We start from the raw sequence: 15,350 nt of genomic DNA, 5'->3' as shown, positions 1-15,350 counted from the left end.
CTTATAATCGAAATTTTTTGGAATCTATGCTCCCTAAAATTAACTGGGAAGCTTTTGTTTTTGCGGCTAATGTAAGTATCTATTTCTGCCTTACTTTATTACATAGTACTATTACAGATACGTGCATCTTTATAGTCTTCCCTGTTATAAATTCTTGTTTAAAACTTAGCAATTAAAGTTAAGTGTTCCTCAATTTTGTCCGTCTCAACCTGAAGAAAATTTTTTTGAAGATTTACACAAATATCTTTTAGAGGTATTTTTTGTTTACAACATTTATAATAAGTACTATTATTATACTTATATATGATAGCTCTGCGTAGTAGAGTGCACCTTGGCTTGTAATTACTGTGGTTGTACTTTTGCCGTTAGAGAAGGGATCCCCAATATGCTTCTGCCCGAAGAAAATCCCAGTTAAAAGTTATATAAATAAATTTGTATGCACGACGTCACTGCTATCTTTGTGGTAAACCCACTCTCTTTTATTTTTATGGAAACTATATTAAAATTTATATACGGTATATCAGACTCCAACACTTTTATGTGACACTTGTCGTACTTGACCTCAACTTGTGTACCATATTCTTATGATCCCTTCCCTTTCTTGTTTTTGTGACCCTCTTTGCTTTTTAAGGCAACCCCAACTTTTTGGTTAGACTAGAGGTTTACAAAAGTTTGTGTTTAGAGCAGCTTCTAACGCACTTTTTGATTTTTTTGTCATTTAATAAGTTTTTACAACTTTTTGGTCTACTAAATTTATTTTTTTTGCCTTAAATTTTTTTTTGCTTCTGACTTTTATTTAGTATAACTTGCAAACATATTTTATTCATATTAGCATATAATTATTATTTTTATAACCAGGTCCCCTAAAGGTAGGAAAACAGGAAATTAGGGCTGAGTAGATCGAACCCCTTGGCCGCAGCCGAAGCCATGTAAACCCTTCAAAAGTACATTCGGAATTTTTCCTGGATAAAGATTACTACGTTAAAAATAAAAAAGTAGACTTAGATTCTCGACTACAGCGCCTATATACCCCGTTATCTCATTAGGCTGGGAGTTTGTTATAAAACCACGCAACATGCTGTCATACTTTTTATAAACTTTTCAGTGATATCGATAATGCTAAAGGGTTTGATTTTAATTCAGCGACTACTCCTTTCTTTTTGGTTGTATTTTATATATTAAAAAAGACTAACAATGTTTTGGTTTCGGATTCTCTTAGTGATTTGCTTGGCACCTTACAAATAAACAAATCACACTTTTATAAAGCCAAATTTTTGAGTAGGTTGGGCAGTTATTAAGTGACGGCACGGGCTTCGGTTGTTTATAAGAAAAGTGTTTCTTTCACAGTTATCAACATTAACGTTTACTGTTTATGAATGTTTCTATTTTTTATTACTTAAATTTTGGAATCTTTTTTTTTAGCGCTTTAAAAAATCCAATAAATCTTATAAAACCTTCTTTTGGTTTTACTTTTTTGTTGGTAAGTTAAAAAAAAGGGCACAGAGAAGCCTTTTTCATTTCCATGCGCATACATCGTCTTGTGAAGAGGGAAGCACTTTATGTAAAAGGCTAATTTTTAAGTAAATTTAGATAAGCCTCTGCTTTTCTGGTTGGAGAGATTTAAATATTATTTTTTTAACTCTGCGAAAGTTTTTGAGCTATAGTTTGAGGATCATTTTGTGTATCCGCTTTAGTTTTTTTTATTATTTTTAAATATACTGGGCTTTAGCTGATTGGCATTAATATCAGGATGTTGGGCCGACAAAATATCCCTAAGAGCTTGTTGGTGGTGTATATCCCTGTTCACCGGCGACATGTTTGATTGCCTTAGAACTTTATTTTGTTTGGCGAAAATTGCCATGGGTATATCTCTACACTAACTTTTTTAACGTTATTTAAAAAATAATTTTTTATTATAATTTGGTTGCTATATTTAATTACCTCTAGGACTTATACACTTCATCAATATCTAAACAAATTTTCAGGTGGCTTCTGAACTTAACTCATTTACACAACTTTCGACTTATACTCCTTTTCCCACGTACACACTGCACTTCTATGTTTTAGAATTTTTTTGATGTTAATGTTTTTGGGTGTTTACCGTGTTGCTTTGGGTCTTTTAGGCACATGAAAAACTTTGTTATATATAGTGTTACTAATTTTAAAAGACTTTAAGTAATAAACTGTGCTAATGTTTTTATTTAATAATTTGAGCAGCTACTCTGTAAATTGAGCGCAGACTACTTAGTTTTGCTAATAACTTATATTATTTTGCGTAGATAGTATCCAGTTTCCGCAATTGTCCTTTCATATGTATATTTTTACAAATAGATTGCGCTTATCCAAGGTTTCTAGGTAAGTTCTTGAGCCCACTGGTAGTTTGGATGCTTACTATCACGTTTTAAAGAAACGATAGTCGCAAATCAAAGGAGGCTCCAAGTCGTTCAAAATCCAGGTCGTTCTTGCAAGGTGTCAGTGCGAACGAAATAAGGAGCGCGTCGTAGCCTTTTTTTCGCCTGAGTCAGTTTGAAAACAACTGCTGCCTGTATGTTTATCTAACTTAAATTAGTAACTTACCAAGTCTGACATCGGCTTACACCAAATAGCTCTGGCTACCGAAAGTACTTAGCTTGCGTAGAAAGAATACTAGCCAGTATCGCCTATTCTCGTAACTATAAATGTAATGACCTAACAATGAATAATGTTTAAGTCCATGGCCATGAAGCTACCGTTGGGGACATCTGAAGTTCCCGTTTTTCCATGTACGTCGGGCCTTGAGATGACTGCACAATAAGTATTTCTCCAATATTTTGCCTTGAGATATCCAAGCAGCTTGTTTGCATTTATAAGGTCGCCACGTAAAACGGCGGGCAAGCCGCTTGAAGCAGCTTTTGAGCACTTGGGTGTAGCGATCTGTCGGGGGGCGGGAAGGGGTAAACGCCAGATATCGCGTCAATCTGTCTGTGACAGCCAATTTGAGACGACTCCATACGGCCTCTATGCCCTCAAAGTTTGGGAGAGCACTCGGGTGGCGCGGTAAATTTCGTCTCACTAGAATAGCGACGCCTCCGTCGCGTCTGCCTAGACGTTGAACGTAATTTGCGTAATACCATGCGGTATCCCACTTTCTTATATGTATCGCTTATGCACCTGGTAGACAATTAACTCTAGAATGGTAGCAGGGGAATGTAAGACAAACGGTAACATCGGGCCATATTGGATCCTATGTAAATTATAGTATATATTAATTATTTCAATATTTTAGTAGAGTAAATTTAAGCAACCCTTTTAAAAATATATAGGTGGAAATGTCAAACATTTTTTTAGAACAAGATAACAAAAATATAGAAAAAATTTTTAGATACCTAAAATATTACTAATTCTTTGTTTGTTTTAAAACAAATATAGCTTCCTTATGGCATAACAATGGAAAAATAAAAAACTGTCTTTTAAAATCAACAATGCTCATTAAAATCATAAGTACATTCCTGAAAAATAGCACTACTATATTTAGCACATCTCCCGTATTTACAAACGACACATGCCTCTGCTTTTTCTGACTGAACCTAGGACATATTCCAAAACGAGCGCGTTTTTAGACTTCGGAGGCAACATTTAGCATACAAGTTGTACATTCTCCCCCCGAAACATCTTCCATTATACATCGCAGCGAACTGGGAAGGTTATACTGTAATCTCTTTCGAATAAGCGATTTTACAAACGCTTAAGCCAAACTTTCAAAAAACTGCGTCGGGGTATGAACTTGACTATGGTTGTTTTTAAGGTATTTTCTCTCGAATTATGTAAGCGTTTACGCAGGCTCCATCAAGCATGCCGTAAAATATTCTGAGTGACCAACGACGAGTTTTCCATGCACCTTTCTTTAAATGAAAATATTGATCATATTTATCTAGTCCTCCTTTAGTGGGTTATTAAGATAATTTCCAGTTTTTGCGAATTTTGATCAACTATTTTTTCGTCATGAATACATAATAAACGTAATAAAAACGTTCTTTTTTAGAGAAAACGAAACTAAAATTTTATTGCGATAATAAGCAAAATCTGAACTTAGCACTCGAGGTTTGCTATTCGAAAGTTTGTAGGTACATCGGGTTGTCTATTCTAAGAATGCACACCATGGTAAGGTTCTCTTCAAGAAGTTTTTCTGCCAGCTGGGAAGAACAGAACTAGTTTTCCGCTGTTACAGAACGATTCACATAAGAACATATAGTGTTGGTATTGAATTCGTGGAGGATCGTGCTTCTTTACCTATATATGGGGTCGCCGATGTCATATACGATGTTTCGCGTCAGCCGACATTACTATTTTAATGTCATATTTGTCCAGCTTGTTAATATGTAAACTTCAAACGTTAATGTGTTCCTTGGTGTGTAATAGTTGGTACAAATTTCGAAATTATGAAAATATATATTGAATTGGAGCGAACTTGTCTTACCTTCTTCTCTTAGATCGAGTGTATTTATTGCATTTATAGTATAAGGAATCGAGGGCTGCATGTGCTTATTTTAGTGCTGCCCATGCATGAGCTGCTGCAATTTTTATTATTTTCTGAGGTTGATTTGGTGCTCCTAGAGAGTCCAAAATTATCAAATAAATCTCTACAATACTTTTGGTTCTTCGACTTCATAATTATATTACGTTAAAGTCTATAGTAAATATTATATTATTTAACGTATTGTTTTATATTTATACTGAGGGCTTGCGGCCTATAAAATCAACAGTTATCAAAACGTAGGTATTTTATTAGAAAAGTGATTCGTTTTTCAGATCAAGTTGCCCTATATATGGGAATTCCTAATTTCTTAGGCCAGAGCTCATTATGTGTTAGATAATTATTCTTAGGACTCTACTCAAATACAGTAAGCTTAGGTGGACCAATCGCTGATTTTTGTATTTTGAAGCTTGCCTAGCAATATCTTCGTTTGTGTGAGCAGCTACACTATAGTTCAAAATTGTATTAATTTTTGGCATTTTTTCCTTAATATAGAATAACTTTTTAATAACGAAAGGGGTTATTTAACAATTCATACATAATAAACTTCTAAGTTCTAACTACATATTGTAAATACTTGACATTAAATTGGTTCACATATTATTCGAAAAGATATAAAATTTTTAAGTGGAAAGATTGTCGAAACTATTTTGCACGTAGATGAAACTTAATTTAGTAAACGAGGTTTTAATAATTAGCATAGCTCCTTTTTGCATCCTCTTTGGCATACTAACAATCAGATTGTAGCATTGATCCAGGTGTTATAGTTTTCCGATTCTGATTGTACGCGAGTTCAAAGCTCGTCCAAAGCTCGCCCAATTAGCAGGAGCTGATTCGTATGATCCCAATTTTACTGCAAGATACCCCATGCGTGCTCAGTGGGGTTAAGATCAAGAGATAGCGGAGAGCCAGACTAGCACCTGGAACGACTGTAATTGGAGCCATGAGCGCACTGATAGTGCGGTGTGATATGAGGGATTACCCTGCTGAAAAATCATTTTATCAAGATCAAACATACCGATCGCATGTCCTAGGTAATAATTCTTAATACTGTTTAATACGCGCTTGTGGTGACGCTCCTAATTACTTTTTCCAATATCCGAACCCCTTAGATGTTATACCTGACCGAATCATAGTCGATCCTCCCCCATGTTTATAAGTTTGCTCCACGTTGATCAAGTCTTCGATTATCACTTCCAACGCCACCTAATACCATCTGAACCACACGATTAATCTTAGTCTCGTCCGAAAAATTACTTTTTCCCAGTCAGAAATGGACCATTTTCCGTACTTTGCAAACTCATTTTAGTCGCTCGTGACGGTCTGCCGTAGCTGGTTTAATAAACTTTTTTTTCGCTTGAAAAAATACGGTGGCTCTTGAAAATGGTCTATCTAATGTTCTTTCTATGAATTCTGTAGCTCTCTGTGCAGATTTAATTGCACTCGATACCGCTTGTCGTACAGGTTAAGCTACATCACGATTTTTCAAGATCTTTAGAAGCCCCGGTTTATTGCAATGACGATTTGGATCAATTGGGCTTTAATCCGGATAATTTGGCGTTACTGACACCGCATTTACGAGCGATTCAGTATAATGGTTTACCTTGATCTAAAAGACATTCTACATCATTTTCTTTATCCACTGAAAGTGTACTCAATATTGGATTAAGACCTCTAAATAAGCTATCCTATATAGTCACTCAAACGCTTTAAAAAAAACCCCCTATGAAAAGGTGATTGTAAAGTTTGTATAAGGATTGAAACAATATTGCACGAAGGGGGGCCCGTGCAAAATCGTTTCAATCGATACCCAAAGTTTAAAAGGCCAAACTACACTAAGTAGGTCCTAATCTAAACCTATATATATAGGGGATCAATACAACCAATTATTACTTAAAGCATTATTGAACTTTAACAAAGAAGTTTTAAACATAGAAACAATTTTGATCGATAGTGTACTTATAACTTACTTAAAGCATTATTGAACTTTAACAAAGAAGTTTTAAACATAGAAACAATTTTGATCGATAGTGTACTTATAACATGATCAAAAAAAATAGTTCCACGAAGAAAGTTCGTCATCTGCCTCATCACATGAATCTTGGATAACTTTATCTCCACTATCTTCCTCTTCGCTCTCCCTTTTTAGGTGATTATCTTCCAACTCGGTCCCACCATCGCCCATACGGTCATACTCCCCTATTGCTAATATGAGTGACAGTAACAGTAACATCGCGTCATATTTAAGTTTATGTTTAGTTACCTTTAATCTAAATTGTATTTGAAGCGCAAACTCACTAACAATAGTTATAAAATTACTGAGGCGCAGGTACCGATGCGGTCATTTTTCCACTTAAAATAACGCATGCAAAGTATGCTTGGGTAGTCAATTCTGACAATACATCGAGAAGTTGCAGAACTTAGAGGAGATGTCTTTCGCGCCTCATAAACTCCTACAGCTCTTGCGTAAAATACCACCTACGTTCCAAAAAAAGAAGCCTGATTTGACGGAGAGCCCGTGATCTGAAAATCATTAAACGGTTTCAGCCCTTGACTGTCTTAAGCATAGTTGACAAATTTGTTGCCAACTGCCCAAGCGAACGGCGTGTTAGGCCCTGGTATTTATTTTAGTTGAAGTAGGCTCTTGATAGCGGAGCATTTGTAGGATTTATCAGGTAATGTTCGCAGCTCAGTTTGCAACAATTAGCGTGACTGTCTCGTGTTTTTGTGTACTGCGCAGTTAAGTGACCCTCGCCCATTGCACTTGTTTGAGGTCACAGAGCATAAACTAGCAATGATAGCGGTAGCACGTCTTAGATACTCTTTTGTAGCTCCTTCACTCTAATTTAAAAAAGGGAAACCACCTTGAAATTATTAGCTTCTGTCGGCCATACCTCGACTTATCACCTGTACCGCTGATAAAGTGATCTTAAATTTTAGTGCTTACAATAATATTTGGTACCTATGTCCCGTGATATGAATCCAGTAACCATCTCCAATAAGTTTTGTTTACGATAGAAAGAAAGAGAGAGAAAAGCTAAACACAGGTTCCGGAGTTATATTTTTACTTGAATTAATTTAGTTTACTCCTCCGCCAATGTGTTTAACTTTTATCAAGTTTAAGCAGAAATTATAATTAGATAACTTAGCTACAAAGCCATTAAACATAAGAATTATTAAATTTAGCCTTACCGTCTTGATTTTTTTTACATTCTGCTAGTTACAATAGAATAACACAGAAAACCTTCCGGCAAGTATGGCTTCTAATTAATAAAGGTATAAACCTACGATTCTGTATGTAACTTTTTAATTAAACATAATATTTCAACTTGCTAAACCAAATTGTTTTGTAATTCATACTAAAAAACAATAAGCAAATATAAATTCTAACAAAACTATAAAATATGCCTTTACTCGTTAAAAGGAAATTGACTGCCACTTTAGACTTAAAAACAATTTTTACGTCTTGTACAAAGCCTTCAAGACTGTTGCATAACAAATTGTGATATTTATGTGGAGCGCTTACATGCACATAAACAAATATGTACGCTTTAAAAAACTCCATGAAGTTTTTAAAGGTTTGTATAATAAATTAATACTTAAATATTAAAAATTGCAGTCCGACTAAGTAGAGATAATCGTCGAGGCAAGTTGTTCCCAGCCTGTGGGGGTTCAGTCCGTACATTATAGTAAGGTCTTACAGCATTAAAGCTTAAGCTAAGGCCGGAGTGTTACCGTTGAGATGCAATAATGGAGGACCCTTGGGCCTCCTTCAGCAGGAAAATACTTACCTTGTTCTCCGGTGATCTCGAGGTCCATTCGACGCAAAAAAATTATACTGATCTTCGTATTTTGAAAGCGGGAGATTTGAAGGTTCCAGAGGAACTTATAAAAAGTAACTGTCAGTATGTAACGCATCTTTTTAGACAACTAACTTATTTTCTTTTTCCTTGATTATAAATAACTTAATTTTTAGATTTCTTAGATACTTACTTAGGTAAAGTTGTGTTAGACGGCGTTTGGAAACCTTTCATAGAATTATTGGTACAAACCGTTATATTTCTTTCATATCCGTTAGCTTCCTTGAATTTTGGTACTTTGTTATCGCGTCTTTGTATCACTGCGATACGCGGAAATATTATTTTAAGCTTGTTCGAACAATATAACATTTTATTTCACTTATGGTTTAGATTTGTATTTTATAGTTTACATTTAATTTTTATTTCAATTCTATTTATAGTCTGTACCTAGCCTGGATTTTTAACAAGTTTTTAAGCTAAAAAAACACAATAATTTGTAGTTATTTTTAATTAGGACACTGAGCTTGAAAATGGAGAGAAACTGTTACACTTTGTATGTAACTTTCCTATAACCGTTATGAACCTAATTTTTTTAAAGTTTTTATATTATACTGTTACTTCTAGTTTAGTTGTTACTAAACTTTTTCTTTATTACTAACTGTATCTAGGCGAAGAGTGTTTATAAGTTAACCAGGGGCTTATTCAGCTGTCTTGAGCTCTTTAATGATTATCCTCTGTATTTGGAGGATCGTCTTTTTCAATATCAAAGTGGCCATTTTTTTCCGATCTGTTGTTCTTTTTTACAAGAAACTTTTGAAGCTTATTGCACTCGGGTATTTTGATTTACACATTTAGTTTCTTTTTCGTTAATAGTCGATCTTTTATAGTCTTCCGATAACAATTCGACCTCTTGTGCTAGCGAGCTTGAGCTGCAGAAGGCCGATATTACGTTGCAGCTGCTGAGGGAAATAGTTGAGGTACTGTCCAGTCTGCGGCTGACTCACCGGTAGTATGTCACCGTCCCGGGTATTGAGTGCCGTCATGATCCATAGGCGGGTTACAGGGTTTTTGGTGTTTGCTCCGCGGAAGTTGCTCAGAAGGCTATCTCAGCCCGCATGGAGAACATCCGGAAGCGTTTCGGTGTGTTCCCGTTTGCGCAGCCACTCAAACAAATTCTCAGTCTCTTTTCTGCAGCCGCCCGCTACCTTCCGCCGCTGCTTGCGTGGGTCCGCTCTACAGTTGTGAGTTGGCTCACCCACTTATACAGAGGTAGGAACCCATGCTCCGTGCAGCTGAAATCCTTACCGTTTGCACAAGGGTACTTGCCGGAGCCACTCCCACGGCTGGAGCTGAGTCTTTTCAGCTACACCTACCATTCGTTTGGCCTTATGAGGTTGGGGCGTTGACTTGCACGGCTACTCGGCGCTTTAAAATTGCTTTTGCTTAGAATTGAAGAAATCTTCGATATAATCGTAGACTACGATAGCGAGGACCACGCGAGTCATCCAGCGCTCGAAGATCTCAAGGTACTAGCTCACTGCACTGAAATCATCTGCCTATCAAATTGTTATTAGGAGTGCCTCCATCACACCGACTTGAAGGACAATTTGATTCACCGTTTGAAATCACAGTACACTGAGTACAAACACGGCTTTGTCTTAAAATAAACGACATTTTTAACAGAAACGAGGAACGGCTACTGCATCACGGTGCTGACACCAGCGACATCATTACACACCTCCAGCAATTAACTGCAGTACTTCCTTTTCACCTTTTATTATTCTCAAAGGATCGCTGCTACTCTGCAGGCCCTTCGCTTTATAGATCCCTCTGGGGCGGTTCTGAAGGCTGTGCAGGGTGGTGCTGTAGGTCTGCTCGCTGTGCCCTGTTCTCACCGATAAGCGCTGTAGGGGACATCCATAGCTACCTTCGCCTGCGCCCGGACGCCTCTCGTTGCCTCATCAACACGTTTGTGGATAACGACCAGTACATGACGGGCATACTCTCGGCCTTGCCGGTGCGGCCCTCACGAGCCTACACTCTTTATTGCTAGACGGTGACTGTATGTTACGAATAGCAGGCGGAAGACGAGTCGGACTCGGACTGGGAGCCGGAGCCTAGAGTCTCCTATGGTGGGTAACCAGACAGTTTGTTTACTTTTATTGAAAGAATTTCTTGAACGCAGAGAAGAATAGTTACGAAGCGACGATTTATGGAAGCAAAGAACGCTTTGCCGCTGACTACCACGCTGTCTTGGCGGAAACTCTTCTTTTGTCTGAAAACTGTGATCTGGATAAAGAGGCACCTCTTTTCTTTTTTTGCTTTTATTCCCGCGGACTGCTATTACTTCTAGTCTCATAGCTTCGTAACTTGGAGCTTCTGAAGGCTCGCTTCGGCGAAGATCTATTTCTCAAGTGCACGGTGTGTCCGTTGCTTCGATCCTCGTTGCTTTATTATCTGCCGCATGACTTAATGAGCAGGTTATGCTCGAGGATGTGGCGGAGTCTAGACGGCTCAATGCTATTCTTGGTCAGCGGGTTTGCCTCTTCTGAGCTCTCTTTTTCTCTAAACAAATCTTTTGGCATCAGGAGCTTCCGTTGCAAACGCTGATCATCTCGAAGTTATTTTGGCCCTCCCTGCACGAGGAGCTATTTTCACCTCCTTTGCTCGTTAAACGGCTAGAAAAATATTTTTCATAACGTTATAACTAGCTCAAAGTTGGCTTCCCTGTGCAGGTGGCTGAGTCAGTTTGATGAATCTTTCCAAAAGATCAAGGCAGCGAGATGTTTGTCATATTTGGTACTGCTTCAATATCACTTGGTTGTCTCGATCGCTCTAGATTAAGTAACGGGCCAGATGAACTACGGCACGGTAGAGCTCGAGCTTGTCTTTGGAAATAAAACCTTCCAGTATTGCGTTTCGCCCCTTCTTGCAACCATCATCATCCACTTCAAGGAGAATGACAAGATCTCCTCCGCTGAGTTAGCTACGCTCTTAGCTGTGCCTCCTCACGTTATCAAAAGGAAGATCGCTTTCTGGGTGAATGAGGGTGTCCTTATCGAAGTGGGAGACTCTACTTACGAAATCAACCAACTAGGCCCACATAGCCCTGCTCAGACCAGTGGTACTTTTGCAGCAGTCTTACCTCTTCCCTCTTAGTTCTTCTCCGTTCCAGCAATTTGCTTTGAAAGGGACGCCGCTATTCCAGCGGAGCCTCCGCAAGAGGCAGAGGATCTCGAGGTCTCGTGTGTTCTGCTAGTCATCTCGAAATGTTCTAAAGCTCCCCCCACTGTAGCTGTGCTGGAAGTTTGTGGTTGGTATGCTCACCAATATAGGGGCCATGTCTCTAAAGCGGATCTACTCCATGTTGAGCATGTGCGTGGGGGAGTCCGTGCCCAAAGAGACCGCCATCAAGACGTATCTGCAAAAACGCGTTATAGATGGGCATCTCGAGTATTTGGCAGGCAACTACTCACTGACTACCCACCAAAAGATTCCGAAGTCCAATTAGAGATTGGTTATAAAATAAATTCTTTATGGTGGTTTAGTACTAGAGCCTTCACTCGAAAGTCTATAAGCAAAAACACTCGGCACTACCTTATAATCATGCCTTGCTACTTTACCATCACGCGACTCCTTCTGCTAGTCGATCTGTATCTTCTACACAAGCTCTTAAAGTAGCTCAATGTACGGCTTTATTTAAAAGAGTAGTGAAAGGCCTAAAAGAAGTGCTAAGGAAGACCTCATGTTAAGCGACAAAGATCACTTCACTTCACTTCTACATTTTTAAAATAATACCAACAATTATAGAAAAGAAAACAGCACGGTAACTACACCCCGTAGCAAAAGTAAAAATTTAAAAGTTAACTTTAGGAATTTTTTATTTATAATTTATTTTTAGAAGTTCTTCCATCATAGTATGGACTTCATCTACCTCTTCCGCATCCCTAGGTGCTAAAAAGGTGCTCTTGGTTATATAGAAAAGCAATAGTTAAGCATTAGTGAAAACCTCCAAGATAGTCTTCAAAATCTATACTTTCATCGTTTCCTAAAGCGACGTCTAGTAAAATTTGAGAGGAAGGGAGGCCGGGAAGTCGAAGTGGCTAATTAACACATATTACTGAACGTTATAATGTGTAAATACGTAAAAAGTACTCTAGAAAAAAGTTTTCTTTCCAAGCAGATTTTTATAGGGGCGGCGAAACCTTGAGTATACCTCAAAACTTCTAATTGACGCTCTTCAGTGAAATAGTCCTTCTGTGGAATGTATAGTGTAAAGTGGTAATAATATAAATATACTCGTAAACAACCTCTTCTAATACTTGTTCAATTGCGTGGAGAGGAGATAGAGTATTTGCAACGTTATAAAATCCTCTTTGTAAGTTATTACAACCCCGGTAAGGTCCGTCAATGGGAAAGCTTGACTTGTGTTGGATCCCAGGTTTTAAGAAGCGCGCCTTGAGGCTCAAATTAGTTAACAGCGGACATAGAAGATAAAAGCGGAAAAATTTTATAACGACAAAGCTACCATTGATCCTAGTCTTCAGCAAGCAAAGTTAGCTCGCTGTTTTCTAAAATAACTCTTTGCGTTGGTACGGCCTCTGGCCATTCGTTGATACCAAGTGGTGCCTCAGACTTCGGAATAACCGCTAGTTAGCGCAGTGAACCCTCTTACTAAGCGTGATACGAAGTAAAAGAGCCCCGGAGACTAAAAATTTTCAATTTAACCGCTATAAATTTTATCATATTTTTCACTTTCATTAGTTTGCAACAAGAACATCTCATCGCTTTCAAATTACTCACTTTTTATATACCGTAGACTTACCTATTTTTTGCTTTCTCCTGCTGTCCCCCTCAACTTTCAACTCTAAGTATTTAAAACCCTGTAGGTTAACTTATAACTTTCTCTATGGAAGAAGTTAAGAGTCTTTATTTTTAATTTTCTAATAGGTTGATACACTCCCATCATGAATGATAGACAAAACAAATTATTATTTTTGGCCCAACGGGTAGCGGTTACACCCTCATAAAGAGTATATATATATATATGGTAATTATTCCAACAATGCTATAAATAGTTAGTACATAAATAGTTATAGTTAAACTAGTACTAGTAGTACTAAGAAAATGCTAAATATACTATAAAGATGAAGACTAAGAAGTTCGGGGGAAACCTATCTTTAAATTAAACTAAGAGTACAACACCCCTATATTTGGTGGAAAAATAAATACCAAAGAAATTAGGATGTTAATCTCTAAGGAAAAGCTTTGGAGTTGTTTAATAACTTGAGTTATACCATATTTACCATTACACTCTTAAAAGCATTCAGGTGCTATACGAGGTATTATGGTCGAAAAGAACTCAGAAGAATTTGAAATTGGAACGGAAAGTCAAAAATGCTAAACAAGTGAGGCAATTTAGACTCGAATGTTTGATAAAAACCGTTCACCTATGCGAATTTCTGCTTAACCTCCAAATGGAAATAAGAAAGATCCTATTCTGTAAAAAAACCTTGTGTTCTTATCAGTATCTGTAGAACCCCTTAAAACAGATAGAATTTTTCAATACTTAGACGTAGACTTTCCTTTTCAACTATAATTGAATTTTACTCTTTAAAATTCGGAAAAGACATCAACCTTAAACTAAAGGGCGAAAGTTTGAAAAAGCTAACCAGATGTACTATAAGCTACCGACAAGTTTTAACCTCTCATTGTGCGAAAAAAAGTCTATAAACCTCCCGCCAAAAGACTAGAAGGGAAGTATACTGGTACAATGTTTTCTAGACTCGACCTTAGTGCATGGATACGTCAACTGGGGGCATCCACTAAGTAATAGTACTTGCATAAATCCATATGGAGTAGTTCTAAAAAACTTGCAGACGAATAGAGTTCTCGTTATCGTTCCCCGATGCTCCGTTTAATTATACCACAAATTACATATCAGATTTGCTTAATATTGCTTTAGTTAAAAATATTTGTACCTTAGTTTCTGTAACAACGTTGTCGGGTCTTTCTTCAGACCGCCATCCCTTTCCACTCACACGTTAAAATACCTAGTATAATTTACTTAAAACGAAAAAGAAATTGACAAATTTAGTCAAGTTTAAAAGGATACGTGGAGGACAATCCTTTAACTGCATCTACGCTCTCTAACCTTAATTATACAAAATGGCATACTTAAAGTCCGTACTTCCAGAATATACAGTTAAACGGCAAAGACTTAAGCTTAATTGTTTCACCCTTAGTAACCGAAATAAAACGAACAATTACTAATAGAAGGTCTATGAAGACAAGGTATACACCTATTAAAACCTCGAATGACAAACGCGTTTTAAACCATAGAATTTATAGAATCTGCTTATTGCTTGTGGGAATTAATTCCTAGGATCTAGGTTGCTAATCCCACGTGGTACATAAATACCCATTTTGTTTTTGCCTTCTTTTTTTTAAGACTTATTGTGTTTTGATAAGGAACCCTTTAAAGCTTTGTGATTGAACCTGACAGAAAATGAAAATTAGGATCATAACTATCGTATAACAACCGAGTTAGTGCCAAAACGTAGCTATTTTTTTGGTTTCAAACCAAGAGTATAAAAAGCATACCACTACTTTATGCAAGAAATTTAAACTGAAATACACCATTTGATGTACCTGAAATATGATAAAGCAGTTGTATTTACCAATTTATAAAAGGCCTAAAATAGGCACGTAGTAATATGTAGTTGTCATAGTTCATAAACATTATCTGGACATTTAGACAGTGCGACCTTTTAATTAAACGAATGGTAAAAATAATTTGTATTTTTACATAAGTTATTTTAAAACATAGCAACGTGAATGTTTGCGTATAAATTGACCCTTTAATATATAATACATAGTGTTTATATATGAATTATTATATAATGCTACTTAAAAGTATAAGATACAAACATTTTTTCCTAACAATAAAAAGGTAATAGGTTAACGTAACAGCTATATAGCTCATATATAGCTCATACAAGGCTCATTTTATTAGTTAATATCATCGAAAGGCACGA

At 36.9% G+C, this 15,350-nt stretch overlaps 2 protein-coding genes and 1 long non-coding RNA gene across 6 annotated transcripts; 2 read left to right on the top strand and 1 right to left on the bottom strand.

The window, feature by feature from the left end:
* On the top strand, positions 1 to 382 carry LOC135146028 (uncharacterized). Its single transcript, XR_010283654.1, has 3 exons — positions 1 to 71; positions 170 to 253; positions 311 to 382. It is a non-coding gene; the product is annotated as an uncharacterized LOC135146028 (long non-coding RNA).
* A 7,786-nt stretch (positions 383 to 8,168) lies between these two features.
* On the top strand, positions 8,169 to 12,404 carry LOC135146041 (anaphase-promoting complex subunit 2-like). 4 transcript variants are annotated; one of them, XM_064078196.1, is made up of 27 exons: positions 8,169 to 8,202; positions 8,256 to 8,408; positions 8,490 to 8,557; positions 8,828 to 8,866; positions 8,982 to 9,146; positions 9,201 to 9,319; positions 9,377 to 9,453; positions 9,508 to 9,582; positions 9,631 to 9,706; positions 9,761 to 9,839; positions 9,888 to 9,943; positions 9,997 to 10,069; positions 10,122 to 10,170; positions 10,224 to 10,330; positions 10,391 to 10,445; positions 10,499 to 10,614; positions 10,675 to 10,734; positions 10,794 to 10,850; positions 10,902 to 10,990; positions 11,049 to 11,112; positions 11,170 to 11,437; positions 11,489 to 11,553; positions 11,609 to 11,814; positions 11,862 to 11,966; positions 12,020 to 12,161; positions 12,215 to 12,275; positions 12,330 to 12,404. In XM_064078196.1, exons 2-25 carry the CDS (start codon positions 8,264 to 8,266, stop codon positions 12,063 to 12,065), a joined length of 2,259 nt encoding a protein of 752 aa, XP_063934266.1. In that variant the 5' UTR covers positions 8,169 to 8,202; positions 8,256 to 8,263; the 3' UTR covers positions 12,066 to 12,161; positions 12,215 to 12,275; positions 12,330 to 12,404. The 4 variants fall into 4 exon arrangements, with proteins under 4 accessions (XP_063934266.1, XP_063934267.1, XP_063934265.1 ...); XM_064078197.1 differs by having other exon boundaries at positions 8,174 to 8,408; positions 10,394 to 10,445; XM_064078195.1 differs by having other exon boundaries at positions 8,174 to 8,408.
* Positions 12,194 to 13,446, bottom strand: LOC135146047 (proteasome maturation protein-like). The gene is made up of 5 exons (XM_064078203.1): positions 12,842 to 13,446; positions 12,624 to 12,770; positions 12,469 to 12,570; positions 12,323 to 12,416; positions 12,194 to 12,267 (listed from the first exon to the last, which is right to left on the bottom strand). Exons 1-5 carry the CDS (start codon positions 12,842 to 12,844, stop codon positions 12,194 to 12,196), a joined length of 420 nt encoding a protein of 139 aa, XP_063934273.1. The 5' UTR covers positions 12,845 to 13,446.
* Between the last annotated feature and the right edge of the window lie 1,904 nt (positions 13,447 to 15,350).

Source organism: Zophobas morio, unplaced genomic scaffold, assembly GCF_036711695.1.
Source record: "Zophobas morio isolate AGI-343-1 ecotype UQ-CSIRO unplaced genomic scaffold, CSIRO_AGI_Zmor_V1 ptg000206l, whole genome shotgun sequence".
Classification (NCBI taxonomy): Eukaryota; Metazoa; Arthropoda; class Insecta; order Coleoptera; family Tenebrionidae; genus Zophobas; species Zophobas morio.
Note: the sequence above shows the minus strand (reverse complement) of the source record. Positions and strands in the feature narration are given on the sequence as shown.